General features: G+C 37.9%; 1 protein-coding gene and 1 non-coding gene across 3 annotated transcripts in view; one reads left to right on the plus strand and one right to left on the minus strand.

The window, feature by feature from the left end:
• FRRS1 (ferric chelate reductase 1) overlaps positions 1-18,841 on the plus strand; it is a 53,163-nt gene that overhangs the window by 16,218 nt on the left and 18,104 nt on the right. For both annotated transcript variants that reach the window (XM_061121310.1, XM_061121309.1), the window contains exons 5-8: positions 1,745-1,892; positions 5,197-5,379; positions 10,469-10,567; positions 11,725-11,872. In XM_061121310.1, coding sequence (XP_060977293.1) covers positions 1,745-1,892; positions 5,197-5,379; positions 10,469-10,567; positions 11,725-11,872 — 578 coding nt within the window. The remainder of the gene's footprint in view (positions 1-1,744; positions 1,893-5,196; positions 5,380-10,468; positions 10,568-11,724; positions 11,873-18,841) is intronic.
• Positions 15,431-15,536, minus strand: LOC133041761 (U6 spliceosomal RNA). The gene has a single exon (XR_009689336.1). It is a non-coding gene; the product is annotated as a U6 spliceosomal RNA (small nuclear RNA).

Raw genomic sequence — 18,841 nt, forward strand, 5'->3', positions numbered from 1 at the left:
TGGATGAATACTTTTTTTTTTGTTCCTGTATTAGTATGAGAATATGAAAAAAAGCAGTCCTGAAATTTGAATGACTTTTTTTCATTATTACTACTTGAAGATTAGATTGTCAGAAAAGTAAGATCCTGTGTGTTCCTCAGAATTATGAAATTCAGTAGAATTAGAACAGTATTTGTCTCAATCTTACATGCCAGGAGGAAATGGAATGTCATAAAGGGGGATGTCACGAATGTCATTTAAGGGGAGAATTGCTCTCCTATCCTGTCTCTATTTTCTGCTTCACTTTGGACACAGATCACCAGCACACAGTAATGCAACTATGCACCTGTGTGTTGAGTGGAATGTGAAAAAGGAGATTTGACCCCAGTTAGAGCTGAGGGTGGCTTGTGCAGCCTTTGTATAGCTTCTCTCTGTAGCTGCTTGTTACACATGCCTTTTGGAATAATTTGAATGACCACTGTGATAAGTGTAGTAGTAGTATGTCATGTATATGTCAGGAGTAGAAGTCTGTGCACTTCAGTCCCTGGGTCTGGCATTCATAGCTGCTGTGAATATGCCAAAAGAACAGATAAGACAAGAGAGAGAACAGTCAAAGTTCATTTAGCAATGAGGTTGAAGAGAGTCGTTAGAGATTTGCCTCCTACAAAATTCTGTCGGGTAGTATAGGCATTGTTGTTTTATTGCACTTTGCTTTATTTGACTTCACAAATAGTTTGTTTTTTACAAATTGGTTTGTGGCAGCCCTGCATTAAATGAGTCTATGGGAGCCATTTTCCCAACACATTGGCTCACTTTGTGTCTCTGGGCCACATTTTGTTAATTGTCATAACATCTCAAGCTTTCCCATCAATATTATGTTTGTTATGGTGATCATTGATCAGTGGTCAGTGATCACTGATGTTACTACCATAATTTGCTGAAGTCTCTGATGATGGTTAGTATTTTTTAGCAAGAAGGTATTTTAAAATTGTGGAGAAGGAAAAAAAAAATTGTGGAGAAGGAAATGGCAACCCACTTCAGTATTCTTGTTTAGAGAATCCTGTGGATAGAGGAGCCTGGTGGGCTGCTGTCCATAGGGTCGCACAGAGTCGGACACAACTGAAGCGACTTAGCATGCATGCGTGCATTGGAGAAGGAAATGGCAGCCCACTCCAGTGTTCTTGCCTGGAGAATCCCAGGGACAGAGGAGTCTGGTGGGCTGCCATCTCTGGGGTCACACAGAGTCAGACACGACTGAAGCGACTTAGCAGCAGCAGCAGCATTTTAAAATTGAGCTTCCCTGGTGGCTCAGTGGTAAAGAATCTGCCTGCCAATGCAGGAAACATGGGTTTGATCCCTGGGTCAGGAAGATCCCCTGGAGAAGGAAATGGCAACCCACTCCAGTATTCTTGCCTAGGAAATCCCATGGACAGAGGAGACTGGTGGGTTAGAGTCGCCAAAGAGTCAGACACAACCTAGCAAATGAAACAATTTTAAAATTAAGGTATAGATGTTGTTTTTGCATACTTAATAGACTACAGTGTAGTATAAACACAACTTTTATATGCATTTGGAAACCCCACAATTCTGTGACTCACTTTATCGTAATATGTGCTTTATTGTGGTGGTCTGGAACGGAACCCTCAATATATCCAGAAAATACCTGTATTAGGTTGTATGTCCCTAGTTAGTTGCCTTTTTTTTGTTTGCTTTATGATGAGCCATAATCATGGTTCTTTCTAATCTCGCTGGTACTGCATTTCAGAGCCACAGTCGTTGAGAAGTACAAAATCTACTGGGTGAAGATTCCTGGTCCTGTAATTTCACAACCAAATGTACTTCCTTTTACAACACCTGCAGCCACAACGGCACCCATGCCAACGGGACCTCCGGTCTCCCATTTAACCAGATCAGTGAGTAGAGTTTTTATAGTTTCATCAAATACGATCTCAAGGAACAGCTTCCTTAGAAATTGTGGTTCTGTGCTTGAGGATGTTTGTAAAGGAGTAGCTGTCCTGGGTTATGGTAGCAGGTGTTTGAATGCCTGTCAGGAAATCAGGAGGGAGTCTTCACTGCAACATGATGACTTATAGGTTAGAATGAGGAGTTCAGGGCCCTACATGTTCAAGGTGTGGTTGTGACATTCACATGTAGTCTATACTAGCAGTGGATATGTTTTCATTTGAAAATAAATCTGAAGCAGCAGGGTTTATTTTCTTTTTAAAAATACAGCCAAATAGCAAACCTGAAGAGGGAGCTTAAAGCTGAAGCTAAATTTAGCTTTCAGCTAAACTGGGAGGGGTGTGGGTGAGGGGTAGAATCTTGAAACGGTGATGTAATTCTTCACTCTTGTTTCAACTAAGGCCAATGAGTACTGCAGAATTCTACAGGTTGAACTCTTGCGAGCTCATCAGCTAGAATTTTTTTATAAAATTTAGGCCCTCTGATTCAAAAGAAGTACAGTTAAAAAAACACATCTTGGAAAGGGTTATTCATGTTACAAACATCAGAAAGGTTTTACTGAAAGCAATTCTGATGAATTAGACTTCTCAATTCAGAAGTGACTATAACAAAAAATGTCTTATGGAAGGTTATTACATATAGAAGAACGAATTTGGGCCTGAATTCTGATTTGTCTAATTTCTGTTTGAGTTTGGACAAATTACTTAAATCTTAAAACTGAGACTAAAGTCTCAGTTTCTTCACCTATAAATGAGAAGTAATAATATCTAGTTCTTATAGAATCATATATATTACTGTGAGAACCAAATAGAATGAATATAAGATTTCTGATTGATTTGTACTTAATAGGCATTTAGTAAGTATTAGTTCATTTTTTCTCTTCCTTCCACTTTCTTGTCTCTTTATAGCTCTTTTTTCTCATAGGGAAGACTAAAGCTCCTATGCCCCTATATAGTGTCTTGTTTTATTTACCTTCTTTTCCACATTACACAACAACGTGATGAGCCATTTGATTACATTATTATGAACTTTTGTTTGACCAAACAATTCGATTTGTTGTTTGCAGTAATTCTGTTTGTTTAGTCTCAATGTTTATTTATTTTAAAGTTGCTTTGGGGGATTCCCAGTTAGTTTGGATCTGAGCTTCCCAGGAGGAATCTATTAACAATCTAAAAAAAAGATTGTTATCTTTTCTTATATTCATTTAAAAGGCATTAGCTCTTGTTGGAGATTTTTTATTGTATCTCTGTACCAAGTTTATAATCTCCAATTATGGAGAGATCCATTCAGAGTCACAGGATGTTGGCACTTGTAGAGAGCTAGACGGGACCTCAGGGTCCCTGTTGCATAAAGATAAAGAGACCCTGAAAGGTAAGTTCTTTAGCAAACATGATGGAGTAAAGGGGAGAACAGAGACAGGCTAAACTCTTGTTTCCTAGCTTCTAGTGGCTTGTTCTCTCCACTCTACTATACTTTCTCTTTAAGTTCCTGTGAAATAATAATCCCAAATTATATATATATATATATATATATTGGCCTCTGCTTGGTTTCTGTTAATAGTTGGCCTTTTGACCCCTGTTCCTGATACAGAGCTGCTAAATCCCTTGGAATTTCCTGAATGATGGGATATCTTTTGTTCTAATGAGGTGACTCTTGGTGGATAGGGGGGCTGGTCCCCCAAAACACTGAGCCATGATTAGAAGCTTGCTGCTTTCAGCCCACTGACCCCATCCTCCAGAGAAGGGAGAGAGGCTGAAAATTGAGCTAATAATCCTTCATCCCACATGAGAGTGGTGGTGGTTTAGTCGGTAAGTTGTGTCCGACTCTTGCGACCCCGTGGACTGTAGCCTGTCAGGCTCCTCTGTCTGTGAGATCCTCCAGGCAAGAAGACTGGAGTGGGTTGCCATTTCCTTCTCCATCCCACATGACGGAGCCTCCATAAAAGTTCCAAAAGTGTAGGTTTCGGAGAGCTCCTGGGATGCTGACCACGTGGAGGTGTGGGGAGGCTGGTGCCTTAGAGGTGTCATGGAAGCTCTGCGACTGCCCCTTCCTGCATACTTTACTCTATGCATCTCTTCCATCTGGCTGTTTGTGGGTTGTTATCCTTTTATAATATACTGGTAATCTAGTAAGTTAACTATTTTCCCAAGTTCTGTGAGCCATCTTTGTAAATTACCTAACTCAAGGAGGAGGTGCTGGGAACCTCCAGTTTATGGCCAGCAATTCAAAAGTACAGGTGGCAACCTGGAGCTTGTGATTGGCATCTGTGATGGGCATCTGAAGTGGGTGCAGTCTTGTGGGACTGAACTCTTAGCCTGTGGGATCTGACACCAATTTCAGGTAGATAGTGTCAGAGTAGAGTTGAATTGTATTACACTAAGTTATGTCTGCAGAGAATTGCAGAATTGCTTATTGTGGAAAACGCCCACACCTGTTTGGTGGCCAAAAATATTGGAAGAGTAGAAGAAGAAATGAGTTTTTCTCTACAGTTCCCATTAAATCTAGTGACTTAAACTCATGTTTAGCTCCCTTCTGAAATGTGGTGTCACAGTTCATTCTAACTCAGTATGACTGTTTGTTTGCTCTGTCAAATTGTAGAGCTGACATTTTTCAATAGTCTTTCTTATTTGCCATACCGAGAAGCTCTGAATTAAATCATCATAGATTGCTTTTGCTTCTTCCCCACTAAATTGTTATTACTCTTATTTGGAGCGGTGGTATATATGGGAGTAACCACTTTTTTCTTACATTATTTTAATGTCAAACTTGAACTTGAATTCTAGAGGCAGAGTCCAGGATCTAAATATAAAAACTTGCTAAGGGTTTGTTTGTTTGCTTTTAAAAATTCCATCTCTGAAAGCTAGAGGATATCCTTTAGGCAAGAATGTCAATGTGGACTTAAATATTCCCTAAGAAATTTCTCAAAGTTTACTCGAAACTTTTCTCCGGAACATAATTAATGTGAAGTATTCTGTGTATTAAAGGGATCTTAATACTCATGTGTAATTATAGTCCAATTAATGTTGTGTCTTCAAAATTTTAATTAATATTAATTAAATTTAAAAGTTTACAACCTAACTATACTGCTTTGATAATTTTTAATTTGGGATGTGGTCTTTTTCCCCTTGTTTGAATCCTTATTATGAAAATGTATTCTTGTTAAAACCCATACTTCAAGGTAGCAGCTCTTCTGTCATTGGAGATGAATTGCCTGTTTGATAATTAAGAGTCTTTTCCCCCCTGTCATTTTTCTAGTTCAATGCTTCAGACTGTGGGAAGAAGAAGTTCTGCATCAGGAGTCCTCTGAACTGTGACCCAGAGAAGGAGCTTGCCTGTGTCTTCTTGTCTTTCACACGAGATGACCAATCAGTGATGGTTGAAATGAGCGGTCCCAGTAAAGGCTATTTATCCTTGGCTTTTTCTCATGACCGATGGATGGTTTGTACCTCTCACTTACATCAGTGGTGATGAATGGAGAGTCACTGGAGTGAGTGATAATCAACAGCAGTTTAGCATTTGTTCCAGAGTCAGATTCTCATACTTTAGGGAGGAATGGGAAGGGAGGTCAGAGAAACTAACTTGGATTCTCAGTTAAACAGCGTTGAGTTGAGCCATTCCATATTAATATCTCTAAGAATAAGGCTGTCCTGAGGAAAGTTAGGAAAAGCATTTTGTTTCCAGTGGATTTGCCACTTTATCTACTTCTATCTCTGTGATAAAGCAGGGAGTGCAGTTAAGAAAAAGTTGCTCTTCATAAAATCTCATGTTGTTCGTGATGCTCTTCAACTCCTAGTTTTCTCAAGTGACTGCAGCCTGGATTGCTGCTCTTGTTGCCCCCATTTTGATGGTCATGGCACATTTCCCCAACAGGGAATTAAACCTAGTGTCTCCAGGCATAAATGGCTTCTTTACTGGGTTTACGAAATTTCTCTCTCCTTGGGTAGTGCTGAATGGATTAAGAGATTCTGTAGGTGGCAGCCTTGTGCTGTGGTGTGGAAGAACAGAGTCCTGCATTAGCATTCTGATTTCCCAGGAGAGGAAGAAGGCTATAAAGGCCAGGACATGTGTCTGTCCTGTTCCAGCAGAGCTGACTGTGGAGGGGGTTGGCTACAAATGGATAAAGCCTCTCATTTCCACATTAACAAATGCAAGGAGTCTTTTCTTGAGAGTTTTCTTCCTGTTAGGTTTTAAACTTATCACTTTTTAAGGAAACCATTATTTTTTTTAAAAAGAAAAGGAACACTGAGATTCTGTGATAGAAGAACAAATATTTTCCTTTAAAGTACATCCTAATCACAGTAATCCTTGTTATGCTGGCTGCAAATATTTCAGGGAGCCACATGTGACTTTTTTGGGGGTGGATGACATTGCAATATGTGATATGACCTGTATATTTTAAAATGTAGTTTCACAATGCACTCATTATCTTTTTTCATTCAACACAGGGTATACCTTAAACCTATGAGATAGAAGATATCCCATAGGCTTCTAAAAATACCATAAAAGAAATCGTGACTCTTTTCCTTTTAAAGTTGCTTTTATGGGAAATTTTATACTTGATCAAATGATGTTGCAATTCTTCAAAACATTTCCCCCATTTTTCCTTTTGTAATTACCATTATACTTACAGCATACCCTTTTGTTCTCAATTTTGGCAAAAATTAACCTTTTTAATATGGTGCGTGAGGAGGCTGGGTTAAAATAAATGTGACTGTAAAACAATAAGGAAAGATGGTGGTAGTGCCTGTTATGTGAATGGAACCGGCTTTGAAGGGAACTCTGAAGAGTCCAGCAGGGGTTAACAATGATAGCCTTGTTGGAATAAATGTAGGTTCATTAAGGTGCGTGTGTAAGGTAGAGTACACATGTAGATATGTATTCTAGTCACTTAAATAAAAGAATCCTAGCCAAACTCCCTGCAGTGGTACACTAACACGTTTCCTTTTCTGGCCACATAAAATCTGTCAGCCAGAGGAAAAGACACTATTGTTACATCGAGTGTTGTGATGAGGAGCCTACAAGTAGAACAATTAATTCTGTTCTTAGTTGTAGGCATAGGTGACGCAAAAATGTTTACCTCTAATTCGAGATATATTTATCTTACTTAGAAATCTTATGTTTCTAGTATAGTACTCATCAAACATGTTTATAAAAAGACTTAATTATACAGGTGCAGTTAATTTATGGAGCAAGCCTCTTTGATGATTAAAATCATCTGTACACCTGTTTGCCTAAATTGAGGGTAATAAATCATCACCAAAAATATTTGTAAAATGGTTGTTTCTATTTTTGATTATTTTTAAATTCTTAGGATATTTTTATGACCTGCGATTTCTTATCAGTATGTCATATAAGTTCAAATACCAAAGGTATCTGATGGTATGAATACTGATTAGATAAGCTAAATTATACCTTTTTCCAATTTGGTTTGTACATTATGATAGCAGTTCTGTTTTGCTATTAGACCTCATCACTAAAATTGAAAGTGCAACTTTCCATATTTTTTTCTAACAGTATTTGTTAATATCTGAATTTTAACTGAAATTCAGAATATACACATCTCCCTCATCTTAGATATTTTTTTTTGTTCTCTGAGATAAAGTGTTCAAGTATACACACTGTATTAGCCGCTGTTCTCTGTCTTCCCCTGCCCAGTGTTGTCTTCTTCTGTACATAATTTCTTAACATTCAAATTCCAGAATGCTCCCAGTGCTGGCCTCTCTTGTGTGTCCAGTTTGAAATTTCCAGCTTCTGGGTGGTTACTTCCAGATGAGCGTTCTGGACAACACAGGCCATCATCTACAAATTGAATTTATTACCTACCCTTCTAACATCCTTTTGTGTTTCCCATTCTTGGTGATCAACAGCAATAGTAAAAAAGTAACTATTATTGATCTCTTGCTTCTTTTCAGATACTGTCTGGGAAACTTATGGACTGACTATCTCATTCATTGCTGCCACCATCTTCTCTGGTGTTCAAGAAAGCGTTGTGGCTTAGATTCCTCTCTTTTACTCGCCACTCAGGTTCTTCTTTGACCCACCCTAGCTTTTTGTTTTGAAAAGTTTTAAACCTATGTGAAAGTTGAGAGACTAGTATAAGGAACACCATTAAACCCTTCACCTGCATTTGTTACTCTCTCTCTTTCCCTGTGTGTGTGTGTAGATTAACTTTTTCACTGTATATTAACACACATTTTTTCCCCTGCACTATTTGAAAATTAAGTTACAGCTATCATGACCTTTTGTGTTTCCTTTTCAGCATGTATCTACTAAGAAGGATATTTTCCTACAATTATCATATCACCATCAAATATATAATATAATAATTTTATTCAATGTAGTGTATATTCAAAGTTCCCTAATTGTCCCAATAAAGTAATGTGTATATGTGTGTGTGTGTATATATATTTAAAATCTCTGATCCAGACTAATCAGTTATCAGTCAGTGCATTTAATTGTTATATTTCTTTAATCTCCTTTTCTTTAGAATGTTTACCCTACCTTTTTTCTTGATTTTTTTTCTGGCTGGTTGTTTTGTAGAATGCCCTGCAATTTTTACAATAGATTCAGGTTATGATTTTAGATCACATTTGAGGTAACCTCAATCCTAGCCCCCAAAGCATTGGTGAACCTTTAGTAGTTACAGGAAAATATTTTTTTCTTTAACATATTTTCAAAACTTTTCAAAGTCCTTGTTGGTATTTCTGGCCTTGTCCTGTATATGTTTTAGCTTTGTGCTACCTGTTTCCTAAAGTTTCCATATACTTTTTATATTTCTATATCTTTGGTCCTAGAAGTTCCTCAGTTTGAAAAACCTTTCCCTTAATTGCAGCTCTACCTTAGCCACATGTATTTTTTTATTCTCTGAAGCATAGTTAATGCTATCTTTTCTGATAAGCCTTTTTCAATCCTTTGACCCTACCTAATTTGTCTTTCTATAGCACTTTGTTTAAATCTCTATTTTATCATATTTCACGTACTATTTTAATTGTCTCCTCTATTAAAACATAGTCTTTTGATCATAAGAACTACGTTGTCATCTTTGTTTCTCTCACTTGATATTTTCTTATAGAGTGCATTCTAAATGCTGGAACTGAGAGGAGCAAACAGGGGTAGGAGGTTCTGTCTAGTTGTGGGGTTTGGTTGGAACTTCTCATGTGTGTTCTACCATGCCCCAAATTTGGGGTTTCTACAGCTGCCTGGAGCATAAGATTGTGATAGCACCTCCTCTTCCCCTCACTGTAGAGCCTTGGAAACTGAGAGTTACCTCTCCTTCATCCTCATCACCTCACTAGTATTTGAGAGATTTGCCTTAATGACTTGGTTGACTTCTTACCATCAGTTTGCCTCAAAATCAACCATTTTGCTATATTACATTTTGTTTGAAATAACAAGAAAATTCTATTGTTTCATTGATGATAAACATTCTAGAAAATACACATTGTCTGTTTAAATCAGAGATCAGCCAACTTTTTCTGCAGAGGGCTAGATAGCAACCACTTCAGAATCTGTGGGCCTCATGGTCTCTTTGCAGCTACTCAGCTCTTTCATAGTGCTAAAGCAGCCACAGACTGCTGTAACTTAGTATGTGTGGCTGTGTTCCAGTCAAACTTTATCTGTAGGCACTGAAATTTGGATTTAATGTATTTTCACTTATCATGAAATATCATTCTTAAGAAACCACTTAGATATGTAAACACCATCCTTAGCTTGCGGCCAGTACAAGAACAGGCATCAGGCCAAAGTTAGTCCGTGTGCCATAGTGTGTAGTGATTTAAATTATGACAACTCCAAATTTCTTGAGTTGCACTAATTCTGATTTGAGTATAAGATGTGTAACAGGGAACTTCTTTGCTAATGTTATGTACTTGAGAGTTAAAACTGGAACTTTTTACAAGAAATTTAAAATTTTTTGTAAATTTTACAAATGTTAGAATATCATAGTGGTATTTTTAACAAGACTTTAATTATAGCTTGTTAGTCTTGGGTTTTGTTTAAGGAATTCAGTGACAAAAGCTGGTTAAAGACCTTGTTAGATAGTTTATGGAAAACAATTTAGAATAGATGAAATAACCAAAACTATACATAATAACTTAAAATCCATATTATTTATTTGGTGGTGGTAGAGTTGTTTGTCGCTAAGTCAGGTCCAACTCTTTGTGACCCTATGGACTGTAGCCCACCAGTCTCCTCATCCATGGGATTCTCCAGGCAACAATACTGGAGTGGGTTGCTATTTCATTCTCCAGGGGATCTTCCCGACCCAGAGATTGAGCCCACATCTCCTGCATGGGGAGGTGGATTCCTTAACCGCTGAACCACCAGGGAAGCCCTGTCATTCATTTGTACCATAACTTAAATGTGCTTTAAAGATGCAGTCTGCTGTCTGATAATCACTTTAAGTAAGATTTAATTTTTAGAGCTAAGGAATATTGGAGATTAAAGGAGAGATAAGAATTAGACTGATAAAGAATGCTCCCTTGTTGAAATTCCCTTGATCTTTTTTTCATTTGTCATTGTTTTTCAGGGTGATGATGATGCTTATGTGTGTATTCTTGAAGATCAGATTGTCCACATACAACCTTCCCGTTTGACAGGGAGAAGTCACCCTATAATGGATTCTGGGGTAGGTGTGAAGATTCTGGAACTCTCTACCTGGCTGGTCCATCTTCTGGCTATATGGCTGACAGTGCCATGGCTGTGGTGCAAAGTAGCTTCCAAACCTGCAGCTAGCAGCAGAGACCAAACAGGGTCCTGGTAGCAGAGTTCCTATCTTATAGTCTGGGAGGAAACCTTTCTGCATTTCATTATCTATATGTGTAAATTGTATGTATTTAAGGTATATAGCATGATGTTTTTATATCCCTCTCCATAGTGAAATGATTGCTAAAATCAGGCTAATAAATATATTCATTGCCTCAGTTACTTTTTTATTTTTTTGTGATGAGAACAGCTGAAATCTACTCTCTTGGCAAATTTCCAGTATACAGCCCAGTAATATAAAGTACAGTTACCATGCCCCTTTTCTATGGTTTAGACAGCACAGAAAAGTTTTCTTTTTTAGCAAAAGATGAATTCTTGTTTGTTTTACTTAAATTCTTTTTTATTGCATCTATTAAAAATATTTTATGATTTGTTAAGAGGGTCAAAGCAGCCACATCTTTTCAAAAGCTTGCAGACAGATTTTTAAGAGGTTTATGTTAGTGACCACAGTATTTCTTGACTGATGAGAAAGAGGTGGATATATATGGTAGGTGCTGGTTCAGTGTCTTGGGCAATTGTCTTAAGTGCCCGATGTTGAAATCTGTGCCAAATGTGGCCTATTTCTGGTAGAGAAATGTCATTTTCAAATGGCAATTGACAAGCAGATGAGTTCCAAAAGGGCAGTAGCTACCACCTAGTGACATGTTCTCTGCATAGCTTTCTTGTGAGGTTAGAGCTTCTCACAAGTTGCATTTTGGCTACTAGTATATTACTTGCTAAGTATTTCTTTAGTGTTGTTGATTGTATATTAGGGGCCAGATGGAGTTAGTGCATCTGCCAAAGTTTCTAGCCTAGGTAGTAAAAATACTATTTTTGCCAAGTGGGATAAACACAAATAAACTGGGAGAATGTGTTACTTGTACTCTTCAAAGAGGAAGTGGGAAAACAATGACACTGCAGACAAAACATGCACAGAGGATCTTAGAGAAAGGAAATTGAACAGGTCCAGAATTTTGATCACATCTTATTTTTAGCAACTATTTGGAATGTGCTGAGAAGACCCATTGTGTGTGTTTGCAGGATCCTCTTGAGGACATGGCTTGGAGGTTGGCGGATGGTGTTATGCAGTGTTCTTTCAGAAGAAACATTACCCTTCCTGGGGTTAAGAATAGATTTGATCTAAATGCAAGCTACTACATATTTGTAGCAGATGGTGCAGCTGCTGATGGTAAGTATATTGATAAAAAACTATCTTTTTAAGGTTTGTCTCTCATTTTTTTCCTTTCCTTCTTTTTTTGGAGAGACTATGGTAATTGCTCTTTTTTTTTTTTAAGATATGCATTTGTGAATAAAGAGTTATCAAACTCTTTTCCATCTTTGCCTGACAGTTTGACTTCGGTTGACCTTCTAGCTTTGTTTCCCTGGAAACCAGGTAAAGGTAGTGTCGACTATGTTATAAGGCAACACAATAAAAGTGATTTTGGGCTGGTAAACTGCATTTGAACCAGGAAAAACTGTAAATACCTGATCAACAGCTGTATCTTTGAGCTTCCTTGGATGTAGTGACTTTGGCAGTTTCCTTGCAGGGCCCCTAAAGACTATGTGGGGTTTTGCAGGAGATACTGGCTCTTGTGGATGACCTGTCCAATATGAATCTCACCTCTTTGGGCCTGAGCTTTCTCCAGGGCGGTAGAGAGGGATAAAGGGAGTAACTCCTAACAGCTGAGCAACCTTCTACAGGACCTCCCTTTGAAAAAGGGCGCCTCATGGTGCCCTGCAGGTGGGCTGAGTTTCCTGTCTCAGCCTTCTAAGTCAGTCTGATGCCAGGTGTGGCCCAGGGTAGTTTTATGAGTTTGAATGTTTAGTTTATCTTTAATACAGCCCTGGTAGGTACTGAAACACATATTAAAAAGAATAAATAGATTTTGTTTAAGGTCTTAGCTAATGATATTCTGAAGAATTGCAGGAAATGCCAAGGTAATGTTGTAGTTAGTGACTCATCTCCCAAACTTAATATCCCCAAACTTGGAGCATATGGCCTACTCTGAAAGTGGTGAGGCACTGGGCACATAGAAGGGAAGAATGGGGATAAAGAAGGAGGATCAGAATTGTGATGTGGGTAAATTGTGAAAAGCCTTGCATAGTCTATCATGTGGTTTATTTATTTTTAATGGAAGTACAGTTGATTTACAATGTTGTGTTAGTTTCTAGTGTATAGCCAAGTGATTCAGATATATATTTGAAACTATATATGTATTTCTGAAAAAAATATTCTTTTTTATATTTTTTCCACTATAGTTTATTATAAACTATTAGATATAGTTCCCTGTGCTATACAGTTGGACCTTGTTAATTATCTGTTTTGTATATAGTAGTTTATACTCTATCATGTTGTTTAGATTTTATGCTATGGTAAAGTAGAGGTTCAAAAGGTTTTAAAGCAGGATAAAATATCTACTCAGTGTTAGAGAAAATTTAGGAATATTTGCAGGTGTAGTGGGTGATATGTTTGCTTATCTTAGGCAAATCATATATTCTTACTTGCACCAGCAACAGCAAATGTAGCTTGAAAATAACTTCTTGGTTAAATGATAATAATGCGTAAAATTACTTAGTACTTAATGAGGCCAGTTGTTAGCACTATCATTAAGGTTTTCATTTTATCTTCATAAAAACCTACACAAGATATGCATTATTATTATCCCTATTTTGCCTGGAAGGAGACAGGCTTCGAGAGGTTAGGTCATTTGCCCAGACAAATAAACAGTGGAGTTGGAATATGAACCTAGACTCTTTGAGCTCACAAATAATTGGGAAAAAAAAAAGAAATACAATTTATTCAAACTTTCTTTTAAGGTTTCTATGTTATTTTTAAAAAGTTATTTATTTCTTTATTTATTGACTGTGCTGGGTCTTCCTTGCGGCGTGGGCTTTCTCCAGCTGTGATGCGCGGGGGCTACTCTCCAGTTGCGGTATGCAGGGTTCTCCTTGTGGTGCCTTCTCGTGTTGCAGAGCCTGGGTTCAGGGGTGTGCAGGCTTCAGTAGCTGCAGCGCAAGGGTTCAGTAGTTGTGGTTCCTGGGCTCTAGAGCACAGGCTCAATAGTTGTGGTGCACAGGCTTAATTGCACTGCAGCATGTGAAATCTGGGATTGAAGCCTGCATTGGCAGGTGGGTTCTTTACCACTGAGCCACCAGGGAAGCCCTCACAGAGATCTTATGAATAGATATTATGTTGCCCGTTTGTAGAGATAAGAGAACCAGAGCCTAGAAAGGGGAAGCAACTTGTTCAAAACTACACAAGTAGCAGACTTGTTAAACCCAAGTTGATTCCAGTTACAAATGCTGTGACCTTTTCATCATATCCAGCTACTTCCTTTGGTGCCCAGAATGTCATAGGTACTCCAAGAATGATTATCGACTTGAATGGATGACTTAAATTTCTAGGAGATTTAACAGTTTGCATTTATACTTTTAAAAAGTTCATACTTTAAAAGAAAAAGTGTCATTTATTTTTAAAAATTTATTTATTTTTTCCATTCATTTTTATTAGTTGGAGGCTAATTACTTTACAATATTGTAGTGGTTTTTGCCATACATTGACATGAATCAGCCATGGATTTACACGTATTCCCCATCCTGATCCCCCCTCCCGCCTTCCTCTCCACCCGATCGCTCTGGGTCTTCCCAGTGCACCAGGCCCGAGCACTTGTCTCATGCATCCAGCCTGGACTGGTGATCTGTTTCACCCTTGATAATATACATGTTTCCATGCTGTTCTCTCGAAACATCCCACCCTCGCCTTCTCCCACAGAGTCCAAAAGTCTGTTCTGTACGTCTGTGTCTCTTTTTCTGTTTTGCATATAGGGTTATCATTACCATCTTTTAAATTCCATATATATGTGTTAGTATACTGTATTGGTCTTTATCTTTCTGGCTTACTTCACTCTGTATAATGGGCTCCAGTTTCATCCATCTCATTAGAACTGATTCAAATGAATTCTTTTTAACGGCTGAGTAATATTCCATGGTATATATGTACCACAGCTTCCTTATCCATTCGTCTGCTGATGGGCATCTAGGTTGCTTCCATGTCCTGGCTATTATAGACAGTGCTGTGATGAACACTGAGGTACACGTGTCTCTTTCAGATCTGGTTTCCTCAGTGTGTATGCCCAGAAGTGGGATTGCTGGGTCATGTGGCAGTTCTATTTCCAGTTTTTTAAGGAATCTCCACACTGTTCTCCACAGTGGCTGTACTAGTTTGCATTCCCACCAACAGTGTAAGAGGGTTCCCTTTTCTCCACACCCTCTCCAGCATTTATCGCTTGTAGACTTTTGGATGGCAGCCATCCTGACTGGCAGGTAATGGTACCTCATTGTGGTTTTAATTTGCATTTCTCTGATAATGAGTGATGTTGAGCATCTTTTCATGTGTTTGTTAGCCATCTGTATGTCTTCTTTGGAGAAATGTCTGTTTAGTTCTTTGTCCCATTTTTTGATTGGGTCATTTATTTTTCTGGAATTGAGCTTCAGGAGTTGCTTGTATATTTTTGAGATTAATCCTTTGTCTGTTTCTTCATTTGCTATTATTTTCTCCCAACCTGAGGGCTGTCTTTTCACCTTGCTTATAGTTTCCTTTGTAGTGCAAAAGCTTTTAAGTTTCATTAGGTCCCATTTGTTTATTTTTGCTTTTATTTCCAATATTCTGGGAGGTGGGTCATAGAAGATCCTGCTGTGATTTATGTCAGAGAATGTTTTGTCTATGTTCTCCTCTAGGAGTTTTATAAAAAATATGGAACGCTTCACTAATTTGCCTGTCATCCTTGCGCAGGGGCCATGCTAATCTTCTCTGTGTCGTTCCAGTTTTAGTATATGTGCTGCCGAGCGAGCACTAAAAATTTATTTATTTTTAATTGAAGAATAATTGCTTTACAATATTGTGTTGGTTTCTGCCATACATCAGCATGAGTCAGTGATAGGTATACATATTTCCCCTTCCTCTTGCACCTTGCTCCCACCGCCCACCTCTTTAGGCTGTCACAGAGCACCACTTTGAACTTCCTGGGTCATACAGCTGATTCTCACTGGCTGTTTTACACATGGTAGTGTATATGTGTCCTTGCTACTCTCTCCATTTGTCCCACCCTCTCCTTCCTCCCTGCATCCTCTGTGTCCATAAGTCTGTGCTCTATGTCTGCATCTCCATTGTTGCCCTGCAAATAGATTCATCAGTACCATCTTTCTAGATTTCATGTATATGCATTAATACATGATATATGTTTATCTCTTTCTGACTTACTTCACTCTGTACAATAGGTTCTAAGTTCATTCACCGCATTAGAACTGACTCAAATGCATTCCTTTTTATGGCTGAGTAATATTCCATTGTACACATGTACCACAGTGTCATTTAAATTGGTGAATTCCATTGTACTATAAGTTATGTGTGTTTTTGGGTATATGGTGATGACAACTGTTTCTTCTTAGGCCAGCATTGTAGAAATTAGAATGCATTTTCTGATAGAAACAGTATTTTAATTAATTAGTATTTTCCTGGAAAAACCGAGTTTGTGGATGATACATGTGCAGAATAGAGCATTGTTTTATCTCCCTCTTCTGCTGGTGTTGCTATGCTTATGGCATGGTAGGGAGAGACTCTATCATATTTGGTGGTATTTTCCAAAGTGTGGGGATCAAATAACCTGCTTCAGAACCACCTGGAATGACTGCTGAAATGCACATTCCTGAGCTCCATCCCAGACTCAATGAATCTCTGTTGTTTATGCTTGGAATCTGCATTTTAACAAGCATTTCAGGTGATTGTTCTGTATACTGTGGTTTGATAACTTAGTGCTTTAAGACAGTGTTCTTCCAACGAAGGTGTACATGTTGTAAGATAGTCCAGGGAATACAGAAAACAATGCTAGAACTTTCTATTTAGATTTATTTTATCTCACTAAAAATTTCTATTTTAAGTGTTCACAATGTATTAAAACAATAGTACATGAATATATTTATTAACAAACATATACATAAACCACAGACGTTTCTCTTTTTAACTGGTAGAGTGCAAAGCAACCAAACCAAACTGCAAAACAAAACAAACCAACCTGGACATTATCAGCACAAGGAATTCATTTTTTAGTTCCTTTGTGTTGGGGAACAAAATACAGTTGCCCCATAGGTCATTGTTGCTTTCGTTGGTTTTGTTGTTGTTTAGTAGCTCAGTTGTGTCTGTCTCTGTGACCCCACGGACTGCAGCACGCCAGGCTTCCCTGTCCTTCACCATCTCCTGGAGTTTGCTCAAACTCATGTCCACTGAGTCAGTGATGCCATCCAACCATCTCATCCTCTTTTGCCCCCTTCTCCTGCCCTCAATCTTTCCCAGCATCAGGGTCTTTTTCAATGAATCAGCTTTTCGCAAAAGGTGGGCAAAGTACTGGAGCTTCAGCTTCAGCATCAGTCCTTCCAATGAATATTCAGGGTTGATTTTCTTCAGGAGTGACTGGTTTGATCTCCATGCTGTCAGGGGGCTCTCAGGAGTCTTCTCCAACACCAAAATTCTAAAGCATCAGTTCTTTGATGCTCAGCCTTCTTTGTGGTCCATCACTCACCTCCATACGTGACTACTGAAAAAACTATAGCTTTGACTATGTGGACCTTTTTTGGCTAAGTGATGTTTTTGCTTTTTAATATACTGTCTAGCTTTATCATAGCTTTCCTTCCAACAAGCAAGCATCTTTTAATTTCATGGCTGCAGTCACCATCCTCAGTGATTCTGGAGCCCAAGAAAATAAAGTCTATTACTGTTTCCACTTTTTCTCTATCTGCTTGCCATGAAGTGATAGGAGCAGATGCCATGATCTTAGTTTTTTGAATGTTTTGAAGAGTTTTAAGCCAGCTTTTTCACTCTCCTCTTTCACCCTTATCAAGAGGCTCTTTAGTTCCTCTTTACTTTCTGCTATTAGAGTGGTATCATCTGCATATCTGATGGCAGTCTTGATTCCAGCTTGTGATTCATCTAGCCTGGCATTTCATGTAATGTACTCTGTGTATAAAATAAATAATAAGCAGGGTGACAACATATAGCCTTGATGTTCTCCTTTCCCAATTTTGAACCAGTCCATTGTCCCAGTCCATTTGTTGTCTTGTCATGTGTATGTGGATCATTTATATGCTGCACTCTGCTTAAAAACGGTGAGACTTTGTGAGGTTGAAACCATTTTTCAGAGTAATCATATCTCTGTAACCCATGTAAACATAAATAGAACAAGGTCGTCCTGGGCAAGTTTGACAAGCTCTATTGTTTAGTAATGCAGACTGAAGGTCAGAGGGAATGTGATGCTGAATCAGAAGCTTCTGATGATTCTTACAGACTATGTCAAGATCCAAAGGACACTACGTTATTAGTAAAAACAGAAAAATTAACCAGTTTCTTCATCCAAATAGGCAAAAGTGATTTAGCAAAAGTGATCAATATTAATATACAGATGAAATTGCTTAATGTTTTCAGATTTCAGATAACTTTTCAGATTTTCATTTTCTACTAATTTTTCTTGTTATCCTTATATTTGGTGTTAAGCTGGCATATAGCTATCTTTCTGTTCTTTTTCTAACTGTTGAGTTGTTTTATTTTTTTACCTTTTCACAGGAAATTTAGCTCTCTTTTCTGGGTGTCAACAGTGCTTGTGGATTAGAATTTGGAACATTCAGAAAGCAGATAGCTGAATATTGTCACATTTCTTTACATCATGCTGTTCAGTCACTAAGTCAAACCATAGCTTTGACTATATGGATCTTTGTTGGCCAAGTGATGTCTTTGTTTTTTAATACCCTGTCTAGGTTTGTCATAGCTATTCTTCCAAGTTACTAAATCATGATGATTACATGACTATTAAACATTCATGTCTGCTAGATGCAGTGAAAAAAATCCTATAAATGTTTACCCAATTCCCTTGTAAACAAGGTTGTTTTGCACAGTAGTAACAAATGGAATTAATGTATAACACAATGTCAGTGAGGTAAATTTCTCTGTAAATAAATTATTCTATTTATTTGAATATATTCTGATTTTTTTCATTTACAAACTGGATCAGTGAAAAAAAAGATATATATTTTACTTTAAGAAGAAAAATTTGAGAAATGACCCACAATGGGAGAAATCACCTAGGAAAAGGGGTCAGAAGAAAACAAAAGA

This window comes from Dama dama, chromosome 20 (assembly GCF_033118175.1).
Source record: "Dama dama isolate Ldn47 chromosome 20, ASM3311817v1, whole genome shotgun sequence".
Lineage (NCBI taxonomy): Eukaryota > Metazoa > Chordata > Mammalia > Artiodactyla > Cervidae > Dama > Dama dama.